At 43.7% G+C, this 19,666-nt stretch overlaps 2 protein-coding genes across 2 annotated transcripts in view; one reads left to right on the top strand and one right to left on the bottom strand.

The window, feature by feature from the left end:
* The window catches only part of FYB2 (FYN binding protein 2), a 32,224-nt gene extending 25,066 nt beyond the window's left edge, over positions 1-7,158 (bottom strand). Inside the window, exon 1 of the mRNA XM_035891756.1 lies at positions 7,129-7,158. Within this exon, the coding sequence (XP_035747649.1) occupies positions 7,129-7,158 (30 nt within the window). The remainder of the gene's footprint in view (positions 1-7,128) is intronic.
* Positions 7,159-7,251: 93 nt separating this feature from the next.
* Positions 7,252-19,666, top strand: part of C8A (complement C8 alpha chain) — an 18,499-nt gene continuing 6,084 nt past the window's right edge. Inside the window, exons 1-7 of the mRNA XM_009636174.1 lie at positions 7,252-7,370; positions 9,494-9,590; positions 10,470-10,566; positions 11,717-11,861; positions 13,396-13,585; positions 15,096-15,296; positions 16,621-16,861. Coding sequence (XP_009634469.1) covers positions 7,252-7,370; positions 9,494-9,590; positions 10,470-10,566; positions 11,717-11,861; positions 13,396-13,585; positions 15,096-15,296; positions 16,621-16,861 — 1,090 coding nt within the window. The remainder of the gene's footprint in view (positions 7,371-9,493; positions 9,591-10,469; positions 10,567-11,716; positions 11,862-13,395; positions 13,586-15,095; positions 15,297-16,620; positions 16,862-19,666) is intronic.

Genomic DNA, 19,666 nt, shown 5'->3' with positions numbered 1-19,666 from the left:
CGGATGGGCGCAGAAAGGGAAGGATGGGGTCTGGCTTGCTTTTTCGGGGGGAAAGAAGGGCCCTTCCCCTCGGCCCGGGTGCCCCTACAGCACCCGTGTCCGTGTCCCCGGCAGATCTCAGGTCCCCCCTCCCAGCTGGGGCAGGCGAAGCCGAGCTGGGCGCAGCAGTCCCGCCCTGCAGGGGCAATGGGCCTCACCCCACCTCTTCGTGCGACTCCCCACGGCTGGCACCCACCCTGCCGCATCAGCCCAGCCTGCAGCAGGCTCTTCCCCGGGCCGAATCCGGAGACCTCGGAGTGATTAAACCAGACATTTCCCTGGAGGAACCAAGTGTTTTCTTCACCTCTGGGTAGCAGAGCCCAGCAAAAACAGTCATCCTCGCTGAAGCCCACACATTTTCCCTGCTGTAGCAGCTCCTTTTCATGGTGAGCTGTTTCTCAGAGTCCTAAGGACAGACCAGTTAAATTAGGGCCAACAAGACTTTTCCCATCACTGGATATTTCTGCCCTGGAGAACAGCCTGAAAGGATCTGTCCAAACATTGAGCCCATGTTTTTACGGAGCATGTCTCCCAGGAAAAACAAAGCTGGTTAGCCTGGCAAGAAGTGAACTGAGAGCCCCGGGACTTTCTTTTTCCCTCCATAACTGATCAAATATTATTTCGTCTTCCTCTCCAGGAGTGCTTGATGTTTTCCTTCGAGCAGAGATGGCTGCTGCATGGAGCCTGGGTGCTGGGTGGTATTCAGAGGCAGCTGTCGACAGGGCTTGGGTGGGCCATCAGCAGCCTGAGCAATACTCACCCATCATCACCTGGCCCTAATCCCACATACCAGGACACGGCACCTCTCATATATAACATTCCCAAAGAGATGCCTGGAAAAGAAACCCTGCAGCAATAGCAGGCCTTGAGGTTAGGGTGAAAGAGGCTGCTAAAGCATGTCTGTGGTGTGCAGGATCTGCTAGCAACCCATGTGTGTATGACTGTCTGAAGGTGTCCCAGATTTCTCTCCACTGATCTGAAGTAATGGGTGCAATGACTTACAGATGGACATTCCCCTTCTGCACGTGGGCACTGAGGAAAGCCTTGCCCCAAGTATCCCTAATGCCCTTGGGAGTGGGACTGATGCTCTCACAGCCTAACCTGACCCTGCTTTCCAGAGCCAAGCTTGAGGAGAGCTAAAAAAAAAAAAAAAGGAAAAGAAATTGGGGAAAAAAAAGGAAAATAAATTGGGGGGGGGGAAAGACTCATTCATTGGAGACACGACTTGAAGCGCAAGTCTCGTTCCTCACCACATGAAAAGCCCTGCTGCTGCATGGTGGTCTCAGAGAAGAAAGGGGGTCCTGCCGAGCCAGGAGTTGGCAGGGAAGTCCCCCAAGCCAGGGCTGGAGTCGCGGCATGATGAAAATGAATGCTGGCTTTGTGTACAGGTAGCTGGGGAGGATTTATGACCCACCCAAGGATATGAATGTGGGCTGTGAATTAAAGCACTGTTGGAGAACCAGGAGGTTGTGACTTCAGAGCTGTGGTCCTGCGGAAAAGGACAGGGCAGATTCCTCTATATGGGCTCTAAAAATAAGAAGAAAATGCCAAAGGTTTCTTTAAAACATGCATTTTGTGAGCGCTAGTCCTGCTGGGACCCTGCTTGCCTCACCTCCCTTTGACAGCAGCCCCAGGGCTGCCATAAATCGCACCGAGCTATAATAACTGCACAGGGAGCGTGGTGTAGCCGTGGTGTTGTATAGATCAAACACCGCAGAAGTGGAAGCTGACTTTTTTCTCTGGCTCCAGACCTTTCTGGGGAATGCCTGATGATAGAGAGCTCGCACTGCTCTATGTAATTCAGTCACCTTTTAATGGACCACATGGCACAATCTCCTTAGAGAAACTAGACAGATACCTCATGAGACAACAAAACAGGACTCTACACGCTTCCCAAAATACTGGAGGGAATGCAGATAATCCCTTCGATAGCCCTTCCCCTCCTGCCCCACCTTCCCCTGCAGTGCTGGTGCCTCCCATCAGTCCCTAGCAAGCTGCAAATTGCCATGAACGGAGACGTCCCGGCAAAACACAATGATCACCTTGTCCACCGCCGCTATTAAACAGGCTGTGCTTTGGCATGGGAGCTTGGGGTTTAGCCTGGATTTTTGTATCAGAGGCACTGACCCAGAGCGGGAGTTCCCAGGCACAGCCCTGATGTGAATAAAACCAAACACCACTACTGAGAGCAGTAGCACCAAGCACTTCCTAAGAGTGTACAATCTCCCCAGAACAAACAATTTCAGCCTGCTTAAAAATCTAAAATTTTATCATTTGGATGGGGTTTTTGCAGTGATGCCATTAGTATCATATATAGACACATCGGTGCAAGGGCTTCAAGTTCAGCATCCAGCAGGCATTTTCCCTCCCTTAGTCTTTTCAGCTCCTTAGTGACTGGTGGGGTTTGTCATATGTTATAGGCAGATTTTTTTGGTTTTTTGGGATTTCACAGAGGTCTTACCAGAAACAGCAGCAGATCATGGGAATATGATTTATTTGAAATCTTTCAGACTTTTAGAAAGGGCAGCAGTGTGACCAGGGAAATTTGGGGGGCAATCCAGTCTTCTTTGAAAGACAATTAGATTTGGGTACTGTCCGTGACTTAATTGCTGGTAACTTTAGCCCAGTGTCATAATATTATAGATTGGGAATGGTCTGACAAGTTATTTTCCCTTGTCACAGCTACTGGCCCTGCACGTGGAACAGCACGGGGGGGAAGGAGATGGGGCACAGAGCGAGGGAAGCGGCTGCTACTGGGCGCAGTGCAGTAGGGTCCACACATCTGAAAAAACACCTCAGAACCCAGAAAAATGGGCACAATTGGATAGAAGGGCACAGCCTTGTGCTAGGGGAGGATTTTGGCTCAGTTTTTACGCCTTATTCTGTCCCCCGGAGGGCCAGAACAGCCACCCCAGCCCGGTTCCCCGCACATCTCACCCTTTTTCTGCCAGGAGGTCATATCATGCTTTTCCCAGCAGAGGGGGAGATAGGATCACTTGTTCCACCACGGAGCCGCTAATTCTGTCTTGCATTACTGGCATTAACGAGGAATTAAGAAAATGCAGTATTATTGATTCCCTGCATCCAAAAAGCTAACACTTTCTTTTACTGGCCAGGACAAAGAGTTGTTTAGGAGGAGCCATGTAGGTACCCCTGTGGCTCCTTCAGACGTTTTAAGATCAGCCCTGTTGAAGCACTGTAGCAGTCAAGAAAATTAATTTAAAAGCCTTGCAACGTTTGAGGGGGTTTTTATCTGTCCAAGCTACAAGGCGGTCTCTGCAGTACAGCCCTGATCCCACAAGTGCGTACTTCTTTTTTAGCACTATAATTGCTCTTGAGTTTCAGGCTGTTTACTCTGGTAGAAGGTATGCTATCAGACTGGTTCGGTATCTGTTGACACCAAATGAAAACTGGCATGTCCAACACTAGAGCTGTGGTCATCATCTGGTCCTTAGGTGGACCCTTTCCACACCTCTCTGCAGGCACCAGGTTCAGTAACTGCGAGGCATGCCACGCACATGAACAACAGAGAGCTTTGTTGGTCCTCAGAGTGAGCACCCACTGGACAGAACATTTAAGCTGGGGATGAAGAACAGCTGAACCTCGGGAAACGAGATGCGCAGAGGAAATGAGGTGCGCAGAGGAAAAGCGTGTTGGTGTTTGCAGCGACTGCTCAGCCCAGTTGTCGGGACACAGCCACTACCTGTGGTGTGGGACCGTCGCTGTGACAGTGACCACTCCTGCCAGCACCTGCAGGCAGCATTTGCTGTCACCCTGCTGACACGGAGGATGATGACCAGGGCCAGGTACAGCCTGCAGCATCCATTCCCTGCCCCGCCGTAATGCAGTACGTGTGGGCATGAGGCCTTCAAGACTGCAAAAACATCATCTAGCATAGAGCAGCTGCTCAGCAGCGTAAACGATAGCAAACACATTACATCTCTCATCCTTTTTACTGCTTCTACTTGTGTCTCCTGTTTGCTACACAATATACAGTCATCTTCTAAATCTAAACCCTTCTCTTGGAGGTATCTGTGCTGAGAATTTGATTTTGAAGTTCAGAGATGAAGACCTTGATAACCAGCTTTGCTTCCTTGGCAAAACAGAAGTTATTTTACCAAGCTCCTGTGCAGAGAAAGCTCTCCAGCGCTTGCAGAGAGGATGAGCTGAGAAAGTCCATGTGTGCTGTGAAAGCACGTGTCAAACAGCAAACTTTCCAAGGGCAGAGCTCCAATTGCTAGGCACAATTTCTTCATCTTGCCATATCTAACATCTCTATAACCACTGTACATTGCAGCAATCTCTGTTGTGTTTTGTTTTTAACAAAAAGCATCCTACCCCTGAATGAAAGGCTGTCTGCTCTGCACTTTTCCCTGGGGAACCACCAGAGAACAAACAGCGCATGGCAGGTGTCAGTCACATCGATGGCAAGAAGCTCGGATACAGCTTTGGGGGTATGATATATCAAACAGAGTAAAAAAGAACAGACCTCTGTCATTCGATGTTCATGGTCTTCAAGCCAGGAACAACATTCAGTTTTACAGCATTGCATGAATAACATACTACAAAAAATTATAAATAGAATATTGGCATAAAGAAGGACGATTCCTTTAAGTAACTGTATCTCCTGCAGAAAAAACATATGAATATACTAAAAATAAAAATCTACATATAAAGAAATTACAAATGCAAATTGCTGGACAACGACAACGTTATTTTAGCTCATGTAATATAACTTCACCCTGGAGCTAGGCTCGTGCAGACAGCCACGTTACCAACTGTGCTGTTCAGGTGCTGTTTTAAAGATCAATGCATTCTGCAGGCAGAACTTAATTCCCCTTGATGGGCCAAAGACATTTGAAGTGGAGACTTTCTGAAGTAGAACAAAATCCTGTATTGCCATCAGAGAGGAAAAGTGAGTGCCCAAGTTTGTTTACGCCGAGTTAATCTGCTCCTGATTTTAGATACGTCAGAGTTGTAAATGAGGAGTTATGTGTCTTCTAATTAGGGGCTAGCAGGGAAGGGTCCTTCAGAGTCGGGGAAAAGAGATTTGCGACGGGAAGAGTCCCAAAGTGATGATACAAACTCTCCCACCCAGGCTTTGCTGCAGTGAGCTCGCTGCTCAGCCCAGCCCGCTCCCAGCCTGCATTTCCGTGCTCTTGAAGAGCCTCAGGACTTCAGTTCACAGCTTATCATCCTGAAGGTGACTGCATTGCTATCGGCAGCACAGCTAGCATTGCAAGCCAGAGGTTCAGAGAGTTAATTCAGGTTTAGAGGCAAGGATCCAACACACATTTTAGACAAGTTCAATTCATAACGTTATAAATGGATCCATAACTTTTATATATATCACTTTTGGAACACACCACCTTTGAGAAAGGTTCTTTAATTTCACCTCTAACGTGGTGTGCCTTGCTTGCCGCTTAAATCTCGCTTGCATGCCTCCCCCCTCAAACGACCTCACCTTTCAGCGCGAAATTGTTGTTGTGCCTGATTGCACAAACCAGCCCAGCCTTTTACCTGGGAGACGTGCCACAAATAACTTTCATTATATATATGGTGTGTTTCTGACGCTGCTATCAGAAAAGAAAAGATACAATGCTTCGACAGTCTTGCTTAGATGCTGAGGAGGCACTTGACTGTGCAAAGCAGCCATTTGTATCACAGGACGGCAGAAGTTTGGACTAAAGACAGATTTGGCAAGTGGCCAGGGAGGCTCCCACCAGGGGGACAGAGGGGTCCATCCCCATCAGACTTTTATAAGCATTGCTAAAACCTTTTTATGTCTTTCTGTCTTAACAGCAACATGCAGAGAGGCTGTAATATGTAATAGGGAGGTAACGATGGGGATCGCCTCAGGCCAGTTTCAATCCCCTGCTTTCCTCCCAGGCAAAAGCAATTTAGGTTTAATAGTATATATATATATATAAAAAAAATGTTAAACCCCTTATTTGAGTTCTTCTTGGTAGGCGAAGAAAGGAGAAGGACTTTCTGAACTCATCTGAAGTGCATTAGTAGGTAAGGGATTACATTAACATACTCTCGGAGGTCACAAAAAGGCAGTTTTCATTTCATTTCACTACAGAGTTTACCCATGTGCTACATTTCTTCATGTTTAGCAAAGACAAGCCCCAGGGTCATTCTGAACTTTAATTACATTAAAATAACACGGTAAGAGGTCCTTTTATTTTGCTAATTTGCAATACCATCTATTGAAATTAGCTTTGCAATTAATATGGGAAATACACAGTGACACTTCTATCCCATTCTTTTGTGGACAGAGGACAATTCATTGTCTGCTTAATAGCTGCCATAGTCCAAGACCAGATTCCCCTACAATAATTACACTTTCTCTTGAATTTATTGAGGTTCAAGCTTCAAATTGTCTGCTGGGAACACTTCATTTATGCATGAAGCATCTCATCCCACTTATGCAGCAGATAAATAACCACTTGTGCACATCCACTACTTCTGTGTTAAGATCCCAACCAGTGAAAAGCATTAGACCCACCGCTAAAAGATGGGTTTGCACAGGATATGGGGTAGGACATAATTTCAGATTTAGGGGGTATCTTCCTCATCCCAATTACTTCAGAAAACAGAGATTTAGATTCTTGTGTTGCAGAGAGTGTGCAGGGCCATCCAAAAGCCAGGTGATAACTCACAGCAGCTTTGGAGATGGGACACTATCTTACGGGGATAGAAATGGGAAGAAGCTGAACTGACATTTCCTTGATGTGTGGGGAAGGCACATAACAAAATTGTTATTTTATGCAATTTTATAATAATTTTCAATTTGCTGTACTGGGAAGCTTTTCTCTGGTCAATGACCAGATGCACCAAAATTGCAGTTAAGTCGCTGCGGGAAATAGAAGTAGTTTACTCCTCCTTCAAATTAAAAGGAGGGCAGAGGCTGGGCAAGAAACACACTGCTGCAACAGGAATTGATTGACTTTAATGTGGAAACAGTTGCACAGTTTAATACATTTCCTTGCCAGAAAACTGGGAATTTGTTTCCGAAAGGGCAAAGGCCTCCAGGACGTGTCCTGATTCTTTGTGATTTGATCTGTGCCATCGTCAATGATTTACCGCAGTGTTCTGGCGTCCAGTGGGCTCCATGCTTCTTTTAGAAGTGTCTGCCCCACGACATCCTGAAGCCTAAAGCTCTTGTTTGCCACTAGACTACAGCAAACATTGACATATGGAAAAACAATGTGGTGGAGCCTGTGTCAGCTTTCTCCTCTGATTCTCTCGATATGCTCGCTGGCTTTAGCGGCATGGCAGGCCACAGCTACAGCACACAGGGAGCTCGAGGCGTTGCCTTCCCAGAGGTAAGTCTGTTCCCCCCACAACTTTACCTGTAAAAATCATGGGCGAGTCAGGCAGCCTATCAACTCTGCTGCGACTTGAGGTGTGTGCACAATGTGCTCTCTGTAAACAGCTACCAGAAAAAAAAAAAAATATTGGCAGTTGTCCAAAGCCCAAGCTAGGCATCGTAATTCCTTCTTATATGAACTGTTTGCACAATGGTTTTTCTTTTATAGATGACTATTAAGCCTTCTTAAACTTCCTTACCAAAATTACCGTACTGGTTTTGGGCACTTGGAATGAATTCCCTATACAGGATGATTTATGAGCAAATATTTTTCATATTCTTTTTAGTTATAATTATTGTTAACAATAACAATACTTGACAAGGTCAAGTTAACAAGTGCATGTTTATAACCTAATTTTCAATCCAAGCCAGATCCTCATACATCTGCTTTTTTTCCCCTGAACAATATTATTAACCTATACGAGTGTCATTTAGGATTTGAAGGAAGGGAATAAACAAGTTACCTTTTTCTAAAGCTGTAGTGTCATAATAGGAAAATGTTGGATTTTTTTCCTACAGCTATTAATTTCAGGCTTTTCCTAAAGGCAAATATGATTTAGAAGGATCAGAAAAGGTATCAGTGGTAATTGGAACATGGAGACAAGGAGAAGGTAGAAAGGAAAAAAAAATGTGGTAGTGATACACTTAATTATGAAGGCTTATTCCGATAATCCCTTTTGAAAATGAACAAAGACGAGATTTTTGATGTTTGATGAACTTATCAAACAAGGCAGAATAATGAAGAGGTAAATGTAAAATCCAATCGAAGGTGAGCCAATTAAGTACTTTGTGAAGTGCTGAAGGATACAGCCCACAAATCCTCCTGTCAGAGCGAAAAGGCATCAATATGTGCATGTCCTCCAGCTCCGTGTTTGTCTGCAGGCTCCTGTTGTTTTCCTGAAGACGTGGTGGCTTTTTATCTCACGCACTGATCTGCATCCATGGGCTCCCTTGCTGAGCTGTTGTGTCTTTCATTTAGTAGTCTCTCTTCTACAGCCTCTGATGAATCCCCAATGTGCTCCGTACCGCTGCTAATTATCAATATTTCTCTTTGGACTGCAGTCTTGTAAGTAAAACAGACTGCTCATTAGTTAATCACCAAAATAATAATAATAATGTTTTGGCTCAGCATAACCCCTCAAAATGCTTCGAAGGCTGTGGCAAACACAGAGTTGTATCAGCACACCACAGATTGCTCCTCAAGACAAAGAAACTCATGACACAAATAAAGATTGTAGGAGTAGGGACAGAAATAGAGTTCGTAACGACTGGGCTGGGAGGCAAGAGAAGTATTTCCTCGCTCTTGTATAGTGATATTCAGGCTATGTGCAGAGCACCTGATCCAAGGGCCATTGCAATACAGTAGCCTTTCCATTTTCTGCTTTTATTTAGTTATTTATATATATAAATGCTTCCTTTAGTTATTTCCTCCTTCTCAGAATTTATGTATTTCCTTTCAGAAATAGTCAACCAACAAATTCTCATAGTCAGCACAGCTTTGTACCTTGCTTTCTCAGCCCTGTTGGTGCAGCCATTCCCACCACTCCACACAGCCCATGGGAATCAGACCCTGATTTCATACTTGTTGGGAACAATACTGACTGTAAGTTCACAATGGTGTAAAAAAAGTGAAATCAGAACAGGCCCAAAGTGGGCCAGTACTCCTGGAGTTTGTGATGTGCTTCTGAGAAGAAAGCCAAAAAAAGAAGCCTTTCCTTAAAACCTGTCTCTTCTCAACATTCCTTCTGTTTACTCAGTGTGTTTGGTCTTACATATATGATGTACATACATTTTATTGCAATCTACCTACTGAAAAGGGCTAAGATCTCTTGGGAGAGCAGGGAACCCAAGACAAAATCCTCAGGTCCTGCACCTGCTGCTCCTGACCAATTCCGATGGCGAATACTTGGATGGGACACCTTGGGTAGTGCAGCCCCCCGCCCCTCGCCAAGGAATGCTTCCCATTTCCTCCAAAATAGGTTCCTATGCACACAGACATCATTTTCTCCCTGCTAGCCTCCAGCTCTCCTTAAAACACAACTTCAAAGACCTTAGACTGCTATCTCTTCCCCTCCTTAGAAGAAGCAGCAGAGATGTTAATTCTGCAGCTCCTGTCGACTGTCAGCTGAGCCAGTGGTCAGAATGGACTGATTGCTTTCCTTGCCAAGAGAAAAAAGTAAGACTCCACTGTAATGTATTCATTTATCTTCAGATGTGTCTGTGATGAGGATGTACACACATTAATTATATATATTATACATATTCATCATTCTGAAGCATCCAGTAAACTCAGCCAAATATGATGGAGATGCTCCTCTACTAGAGAGGCTCTTACTTACCCTGGTGTAAACTGGGGAATAAATTCGTTTAAGGCAGCAGAAGAGCAAAATGCAAAATCAAGGCAAATGGTGGAAGAATCAGGCCAGAATATTTGCCCAAGACTTTCTTCTTTTTCTATCTCAGATTTAATTAAGTATCCACTGATTCTTAATGCAAATATTCCAATGAAAAGAAATTAAAAGCAGCCTTCATTCATCAGCTCCTGTTCTCAATTTTTTATATAATTTCACATATGTCTTCATAATTCAAGAATTTATTTTCAAATACCTGACATAATTTTGCCTTCTACTGAGTTTATATCCCTGCATTTTTTTGTTCCTGTGCTTATAGTCAGTAAATTATTTGGTTCTTCTCTTTTTCCTTTTTTTTTATTTCCTAGTTTAAAAAGCAGAAATGCCCATTAATAATCCATCAGAAATGTTGCAGGATCAGTGTTGCAATTAGCGTCCGTGTCCATCTGAGCCTGTTACATTCCAAGACAAAGCATGTGTAACTGGAAAAATTCCATACTATTTCCAAGGTATAAAATAGGGAAGAGATTTTTGAAAATAGTCATGCCAGCCTGCCCCTCCCCGCCCCCCCCATTCACTTGTATGAACTTCAAGCAAATCTCCTGAGCTTCCACCTCTCTGCTGACTCTCCTCCATTTATCATGTGCAAAGTCCACAGAAAAATAACAATATAGGTAAAAGTGATAGTTTGAATTGCTTTATAGCCTGTGAAGGTGATGTCTCTGTACAAGTTAGGCCGTGCCGAGGCGACGTGCACTGGACCCCCTGGCTGCGGGAAGGACTTTCGGTGTGAGGAAACAGGTGAGCGAACTGGGCACAAACTCCTGCCAAGGAGGTTTTGGTCCTGGCTGGACAGACCTGGGATGATTTCAGTCCCCTGCCACAGGCAGAGCTTTGCCAAAATATGTTCAGTGCAGCCAGCAGGGTGGTGAGCCGGTGCAAGAGAAAGTAGGAAATTTCCCATCTTTGATTTTTTCCCCACTTTCACAGAAATCCATTCATGTTACGCTTAGATTTGGATAGAAAAGAAGGCTGTGTGACGTGGAAAAGGTTAATTTTTCAGTGGAAAAAAGGAGAACAGAAATATTCTGCTCCAACTGCTGTGCTACCCTCCATGGGCACCACCGCTCCCACAACACACCGCATTCTCCCCCTGCAAAAGATATAGTTCAATCATGAATCCAACTAGCAATCTGTTGGGGTGATTTATTTATTTTTAGCCATCCCCAGCTCTGAGGATTGGGATATAATACGGCTGTTGTCTGAAAGTTTGACTAGCCTTGACAGATTTTTGCTTTTACACAAACGACTCAAACTCTCATCTTCAACATTTAATGAAAATCCTATTGAAATTTAGAAACGCGCGCCAGCTCGGTGACCAGCTCATCAGCTGGCACAGGTCACCACCACCCTGTTGAGGTAAGTGCGTTGATTCCTGCCACAAATATCATGTCAAGGCTTTCTCCTCACTCCCAGAAGCAAAAGCCCTTTCAAGTTGCCCTTCCTGCAAGCATCCACTCTTCAGCTATAATTACTGCAATAAACTCCCCAAATACCTCCTACAATGGGAAGAGGAAAAACTTTGACCAGACAGAGCTGACTTTCCTAAGCCAAGCGGAGAAGCTATTGCTTTCTGTAGCTCCCTTCCAAAATCACGATTGTAGATAATAAAATCAGGTCAGTGAGGTGACCTCTGCTTGATTCCCATCCCATGGGAGCCCCAGGGAGTGGCTGGCGTGGACTCCAAGCTGTGCTTGCTCCAGGTTGCAAAGGAAAACCTCCCCTAAGGAGCAGGGAAAAGCAAGCTCCCAATGGAAAAGCACTGGGTTTAACACCCAGCGTGACTTCTGTTGGCCCCGAGATATGGGTGGAAAACAACACAATCCATGCAAACTGCCAAAAAAGTTTTCTGAAGGGCAGATAAGTGACTGCCTGTACCTGTGCACTTTAGGTCGCTGTATTAAACAGCATCTTGTGTGCAACGGAGAGCCAGACTGCAGAGATGGGTCTGATGAGCGTAACTGCGAGGATGAAGATATTGAAGGCCCTTGTGAACATCTGCTTCCAGTCCCAGGATCTGAAAAAGCAGCCCAAGGGTAATTAATCAATAGCTGTTACTCTCACATTCAAAACAAGGTTAAGTTTTTTATACTGCCCACCCTTCATAATAGCAGTGCTCCATGAACTGATAGGGTGCTGTACAAAACCCCAAAGAGAGCTACTGTCCCACCCCACCATGGCTAGCAACTAAGGAGGCAGGAGGGTTCATTCCAGCTTTTATTTCAAATTGTCTCAAATTTACTATCTGTTACTGTTTATAAACTTATTTGGTCTCTCTCAGCCACTCTGTACTTGTGTGTGTCCTTTGTATATCTATGTTAAAATAGATCCCAGTTCTCTGAGTTCAGTTATCTTACAACTTTCTTCAACTGATATATTAAATATATTCAAGGAAACAGTAGACTTTGGAGGTGCTGGTGGCTTTCATCCTTAAGGAGAAGATTTTACTCCAGGATTTAGGACTTCAGAGCACAGATTGAAGGCAGAGAGCCTGAGCTCCACATGAATATGTGCAGGATAAATACATCTATCCATGAAAAGTTTTACTGTATTCAGTTTCAAATTTTGGTTAGGTAATACATGGAAAAGACAAATCCAGAACAAATTTAAAGGCAAATTGTCTGTTGTGACATTTTTGTTTTAAATCTTATGTTTAACCGAGATACTACTTAGTTTCACTTGGGGAACATGGGCTACAGTATGAGAATGTAGTCACCCATTAGACAGCTTTCCCATCAGCTCAATCCAACGCTCTCTGAAGTCCATGAGATAAATGTCTCTCTGGCCCAGGGCCTGGGAGAGTCCATCAAAAGTTTTTCAAGACATATATTAATTTTCACTGAGCACATGACGTGTTTCTCCCGCAGAACACACAAGAGCAATAGCATTTACTATCTTAGTCTTAAAGGCGATTCCCTGTTGTGAGGAGCAATGCTGCTGTCCAGCTTGAATAATGCTCTCATTTGGGGCTGCAGAATTACAGGGACTATGAAGGAACAGGCAGGATTTCAGAGGGCAGCAGCTGTGATGGCTGGAGAGTGGGAAGAAAGAGGCGTAAGGAAATAATAAGCGAGAGACTTGGCAAAGCATAAGTAGACTGAAAGTCTAGGGAGGGTGCTAACTCTCCTGAGAAATGGGAGCATTATTAAAAGGAAGGAGATGAAATAAAGATAGAAAACAATTACAGGGAATGCCAGAAAACACTTTGTGACAGTGAGATGCATTTAGGCTGTGAGAGACTCATGAGGAACCTGGAGGGATTCCAGGACTTTGGGACTTTCTTAATGACTTGCAAGATGGACTGGACAATTTAACTGATTTCTTCCATCTCTAGCATATGAGTCCAAACAATTATCTTGGAAATAAAATGGCTGTTTGTCTCCTGTTAGCTTTGGGAAGGAGATACCAAGGAGAACAGACCCAAATCTTATATTTTAGATGCTATCCAAATTCAAAGTCAGAGCCAGATAGATAACTTGTAGTGTCAGGATAAGAGAAACAGTGACAGAGACTGCTGGGGAAATAAAGCAGGAGCAATGGATAATGTTCTGAATGCTGTTTCTTTCCAAGATACAACATCCTAACACAGGAAGGGAGCCAATACATATTCGATACTAATTTTTTTGGAGGCCAGTGTGAGTATGTCTACAATGGAGAGTGGCGGGAGCTGAAGTACGATGCTGCATGTGAACATCTGTACTACGGAGATGACGAGAAGTATTTCCGCAAACCTTACAACTTTCACATATACCAATTCCTAGTAAGTACTTTGCGTGGTCAAATTTAGCAATGTTTTCCCAGCTAAAAGCCAAACTTCCTACAAAGATATTACATACATTCTATCATTCATTATAGGTTGTCTTTCAAGACACCTTTCTCCAGCTGTCCCCAAGACAACAGGCAATTGGTGATATAAATGCTGTTTTCTGGTACATCAAGGAAACAACATGCTTTATCACCTGGGCATCCCCACTGCTTACTCTGGCCTAGTCAGAGCCAAGAGAAATGACTTTTCTCTAAATTCTGCTGTTAATGAGCTGTAGAGCTTGCGCAAGCCATTAGCTTCTCTATGGATAAAGTTGGCCATGGATAAAATGGGAAGAATGCTACCGGTTCATCTTTGAAAGCATTTTAAGTCTATGGAATGTCTACAAGGGACATAAATCCAAATTCTGAGTGAGACAAAGATGCTGAAAGCCATCACCATGTATCACAATGCCTGTACTCTGGGGGGTCACATTTGGTATTGGTGACTGAACTAAGTAGAGCAGGGATTCAACCTGGGTCTCCCACATCGTAAGTGGGTGCCTTGGCCACACTGTTAAATATTTATCACGCTTCTTGACATGAATGAATGAAAACACATTATTGCAGGGGAATATTACAGCCACAGGCTCAATGCAACTGGCTTTCATGTCCTACCAGCAAAGAGAGTCCCCTGTGCCCCTTAGTCCCCAGTTTAAACCCAGACAGACCCACCTCACGGGCCACATTTTCTTCTCACCTTTATCTGCTGCTAGCAGTGGAGGGACATCTGCACCATGGTCAGGAACTGAGGGGCACTTGAGCATGCCCCATATATGTCTTGACTTAGAAGCTTCTACCTGCTGGGGTCTAGGAAGTCAATGAAGATGATGTGAGATGGGTTTTTTCAGTGTTGGTAATTTAGCCAGCTTTTTCTAGAGACGGCAAATGGCAAAGCCCAGATTCAGCACAGCTGCACAATTCCATGTGCCGGCAAAGTAGAGCTGTCAAGGAAAAGGTCAATTCTCTAAACCACAAGCAAAACAATGTTTGTTTTCTAGTGTTGCCATTGCAAGTGGATGGATTGCTGCTGTTTAATTTTTTTTTCCCTAAATAAATTCATCCAGAAGCAGGCTGGAGAGAAAAAATTCACTCCAAATGGTTATGATATGGCAGAGCTGTAAGGAAGTGGAAAGAAGGGTTTGTTATGGGAAGTGTCAAGCCAGCTTAATAGACACTATTACCAGCTCTGCCTGTAATGGTACTGCTTTGAGTGGGCAAACACAAACCTTTCCCCTGCCTGGAGCTGGATGAATCAAAATGCATGGCTTTATCCCCATTTCGCACATATTTCCAAATGAAATGGCATGTGACTGAATTCTTTATTCCACATTTGCTGAAGTCAGTGTCGGTGCTGTCAGGAGCATCATGGGCTTCAACAGGGGCACCATCATCTCCTTAAAGAAATAGAGATTAAGAAGGAAGGGAAGTACCTGAAAAATTAATGTCTGCTCCTTTCACTTTAGGCTCATGCTGATTCTGGATTCACTCTTGAGGTTTATGATGATTCAAATGATCTGCTTGATGCTCTTAGAAGTCATAAATCCCAAATGATAGGCTTTACCATTGGAATTGGGCCTGGAAAATTAGATTTCCAGGTGGAGCTGGGCTTCACTTTATCAGGTGGCAAAGGATCCCTGAAGAATTTCACGCAATACACTAGAAAGGTAAAAAAAAATAAATCAATGATACATATGCTCCAATCGTGTCATCAGTGCATCACGTGGTCTGGCTGTAACTTATGTCAGTTTATTCTCTCAATTGTATTTTTTAACACATAGTAATTGTACCTTAATTTGTTCATGTAATTGCAAATGTATGATCGTTAGTAATCCTGTTTGTTGTTCTTATTACATTTTAGCAAACAGGGAGTGGGAATAAAATTGAATTACGAAGTACCACCCCACATGTCATCTCATCCCATCCTGTTTCATGGCTACATTAAGCACATAAATAAAGAAATGCTTAAAATGATGATGAAGGGCGAGGAAATATCAAGATGTTGATCAAAACAGTTGTCCTCAGGGAATGATCTCTGGTAGCAAATATATCTTGTTCAAATAAATACAAGCTGCCTTATGATGGGCAAATATGCTACTTTTTACAGGAGGTTAAAATACCGCGCTTAAAAAAAAAATAAAAAAAGAGTACCTGGTATTTCTCACAGTGAGTTTACATCATGGACTAGCTGTGACGACCCCTTTCCAAACTAATAACACAAATGCTGGTATTTCCCACATTTACTGTACCCCATCTCCACTTCTCTTGTGGCTGCTGACAGAAACCAATAAAGAAGAATTACTTTGATGGTGTTCTGAGTTGAAATGCCCTTAAAAGCTATTGGAAATTGGCACCGTTATAGTATTTACTGTGCCCTTGTCTAGACTTACGAGTTTGCAGCTAAATGATAATCAATTATTGGAGGAATCACTTAAAGGTCTGTTCTGGTTGCACTAGAGCCTTGTCTGGGGCAATGGCCAATCTAGAAGAGGAGTCATGGACCTGGTGATACACCCAAAAAATCTTTCCCCTGTCAGCACCTTCCTGGTCAGGGTATCCCCCCACTGCCGGGCTGCGCTGGTCTTACCATGAGCCCTTGTCCTGCATCACTGTTTGAGGCTGAAAAAACCAAAAGGGAATAAAGAGCATGGAAAAGGCAGCAGGAAAAAGAAATAACAGAAATGGAGATGGAGGGGAATCATATGGAGCTCAGTGCTGATCATATCCTCACATCAATAAAAAAACCCCATAACATCCAAACCCATGGCTCTGCCCTTCACCTCGTATAGCCACATGAGAAAGAGATGCTCCCTGTGAAAGAATTACCACTGATTTCATTTAAACCAGGGCTGGGTTTCATGCCTTTAATATCCACTGACAGTCACAGATTCAGGCTTTCCTCTGCAAATCCAAGGACTAGAAATTACTTTTTTTTTTTTTCTTCTTTCTCACTGAATATTGAGTGGCACCTCTTCTTTTCTTTACCCACAGGAGGTTGGATTCATTAGAGGTGTGACAAAGGTGCAGACAGCCCGTTTCAAGATGAGAAAGGACAACATCGTTCTGGATGAAGATCTGCTGCTCTCCCTGCGGGAGCTTCCAGACACCTATAACTATGGCATGTATGCCAAATTCATTGACGACTACGGCACCCATTTCATGACATCCGGTACTATGGGAGGTGTCTTTGAGTACATTTTTGTCATTAACAAGGAGGAAATGAGAAGAAAAGGTTAGAAAACCACAAGATATTCTCTGTTCACAACTTTCTGCTCTAAACCAAGTATTTCCAACCTGGAGACCATGGGGTGGGTCCAGTCCACCAGAGTAATTCTGGCTCTGGCTGCTTCCCACAACCATCATCTCCCAGTGCCACTTGCTAGACTGCTTTAAACCTCTCCTATTTCTTATAGGCTTCGTTCTGGCCATTCTCATGGATGTTCAATGGTTGCAAACTCATCCAGAGTAAAGAAAGATAGCTCACTCATGTTTTAGTCTCCTAGTAGGGAGATTTTCAATTTTCTGTAAATGGAAGTAATGCATTGCACTTGGCAATACCTCTGGCACTTTACTCTGGTTAGCGTCATATCTGAAGACTAACAGACCTCTGTTAGCTCCGGTTCTCAACAAATTAGAGTGTATGAGGCTGGAGAGTCGTCCCTCTAAATCTCAGTTACATAAAATATCCACTGCAGATGTCTAGATTGCAAGAATAGCCGTTACTGGCGAGCCAAAGCATAACAGTTTTCCTAATCAAAAACATAAGATGCAGAACAATAATATGGTACTTTAGGACACTAACTGGATTGTCAACTTTTGCAAAGGTGTCAACCATGCAATAAATCCCACTTCCCCTAAGGACCATCACTCCACGCTGCTGAGGGCATAATGCCACCTTGGTAACTCTGAGCTGGACATGTATGCAAAAGAAAATTGTGATCTTGGACAACAGGTGCAAATTGCTGTAATTCCATTAATTTCCATGGTTCTGCCCAAATTCTGCCTCTGGTCTGAAATGGTTCTGTACCATCAGCACTAGGATAACTATGCACTCTATATTGAGTGTTAACCATGCCAATTTTTCCACAAGAAATTACCAGCTGAGAGAATTTTCATTAAGTTCCTGAACAACTAATGTTTGGAAACATGATACCTCTTCAAATCATTTATTCACTTTGAAGAGTGAGTGATATTGAAGTGAACAGGATCTTGGCAAGCAAGTCTTCAGGAAGCAGACTGCCAATTTCAGAGGAAGAATGAATCAAGAGCATGTGGAGGAAGGCTATTATTTTGCTTTATCTTGTGCTTGCTGTGTACATAAGGAGGAGATTTACTGCTATGAGATGCCCTATTTTAGGAAAGAAGGATGTTGAAGTTCAGCAAAAGACAAAAATGTGCCCCAGTAGAGATGTAATTTTCATTCTAATGTAGGACAGTTCTGTAATTTTCATCTAACCCAGACTCTGCTAGAAAATCCACATTTACCAAGTCAGCAGTGCTCTATGTCACTCTATGCAGTGCTCTATGTCCCTGAAGGACCCACCTGCAGTGGCTGATATGCCACTGTCTAAAAGCATTTAGTAAAAAACCTGATTTTTCTAATGGCAATCACAGCCATGCTTGAAGGCTGTGTTTGCAAGAGGATTATCCACCTTCCCCAAGGAACGGTCAGGATCAGGATGTAAGTGCTCAAGTCTTAAAACTAGAGCTTCAAAAGATGAGTTTGAAGCTCTGCAGATACCTGGAGCTGTAGTGCTGGGTCCCCACTGGCCTGAGCAGCCAGGCACCCACTTTAGATCAATCACTGCACCTTGAGAGCCCACCTAGCCCATCAGGCTACGTGTTAAATGCTCTGGAAGAGAAAACATTCCTTTTTTATTGACCAGTAACTAAAGCACATGCACAGGAAAAAGATCCCTAGGCTGAGTCCTCCCTAAATGAGAGACAGCTTGGGTGGTCACCGAGAATCTAGCTAGGCATAGGCATGAGCTGGACTTTAAGCATCTGGGAAACCTGAACTTTGAAAATTAAGTCACCTTTTGGGTTTAGATACCCAGGAATAGACCACGACTCACCGGTGCAGAGCTTAGGACTGCGGTTTTGCTGTGAGACCCATTTCTAGCTTTCAGGCTGCAAGGGCTTGTATGGATGTGGTCATGAGTGAAATAAATACATGTGTCAGAATGAGGTCCCTTGTTGCTCTGCCATCAATATTTTTCATTACTTGTTTTTAAAATAGATTGTTATGGTTCTATTATTTAGCAGAAAACAGCATAATGTGTACACACATTACAGGAACATTTATGGGAGAAACATTATGCACAGAGTAAATTAGAAAGAGTCTTCATATATTCTGATTAATTCAAAATGCAGCAGTAAATCTTATCACTTGAGCACATTTAACTATCACAAATTATATCATATAAAAAAACTATCAGGGCTCCCCCTCAAGTGCCAATATTTTCTATGACCACCCTCTTGCAATGATAACCACTTTTCATTTATCAAGACCCGATCTTGCTGCAGCCAATAGCGAATTGTATTGACAGACCCTCGCTGAACATAATTACTCAACGGGAACCATGGTGAATCAATTAATCAGGGTGTTCCTCAAGTTTAATTTTATGGCACTCCACCACCAAGATAAGCAATCACTCATGTTGCTTTGGGTGAACGAACTTTACCCACTGTGTTTACAACTGTTGAACAGTTTAGTACAAGTAATTGAGTGCTAGACTTTTAATATTTCTCAAGGGCCCAGTTTTGCAATGGGATGTAATTCGCCTTGAAGTCTTGAGCATGCTTCAGCTCTTACCAGTTTCAATCCAGGACTTGCAGCCCCTTTCTGAGGATGCTGAGCAGCTCTGCCGGCGGGGACCCACCAAGCCAACGAGCCCCACGTGGCTCCAGGGAGCCTCTCCTGCACGGTGTGTGGAAGGGAGCAAAACCAGAGCTATGGGCGTTTTACCAGTCTTTTAAAGACAAGCCAGACAGGACACTGCTCCCCAGTGCTGGGGTGCGGCAGGTGAAGGTGGCA

The sequence above is a fragment of the Egretta garzetta genome, unplaced genomic scaffold (genome assembly GCF_000687185.1).
Source record: "Egretta garzetta isolate BGI_Z169 unplaced genomic scaffold, ASM68718v1 scaffold163, whole genome shotgun sequence".
Lineage (NCBI taxonomy): Eukaryota > Metazoa > Chordata > Aves > Pelecaniformes > Ardeidae > Egretta > Egretta garzetta.
The sequence above is the reverse complement of the archived record's forward strand: the minus strand, read 5'-3'. Positions and strand labels throughout refer to the sequence as shown.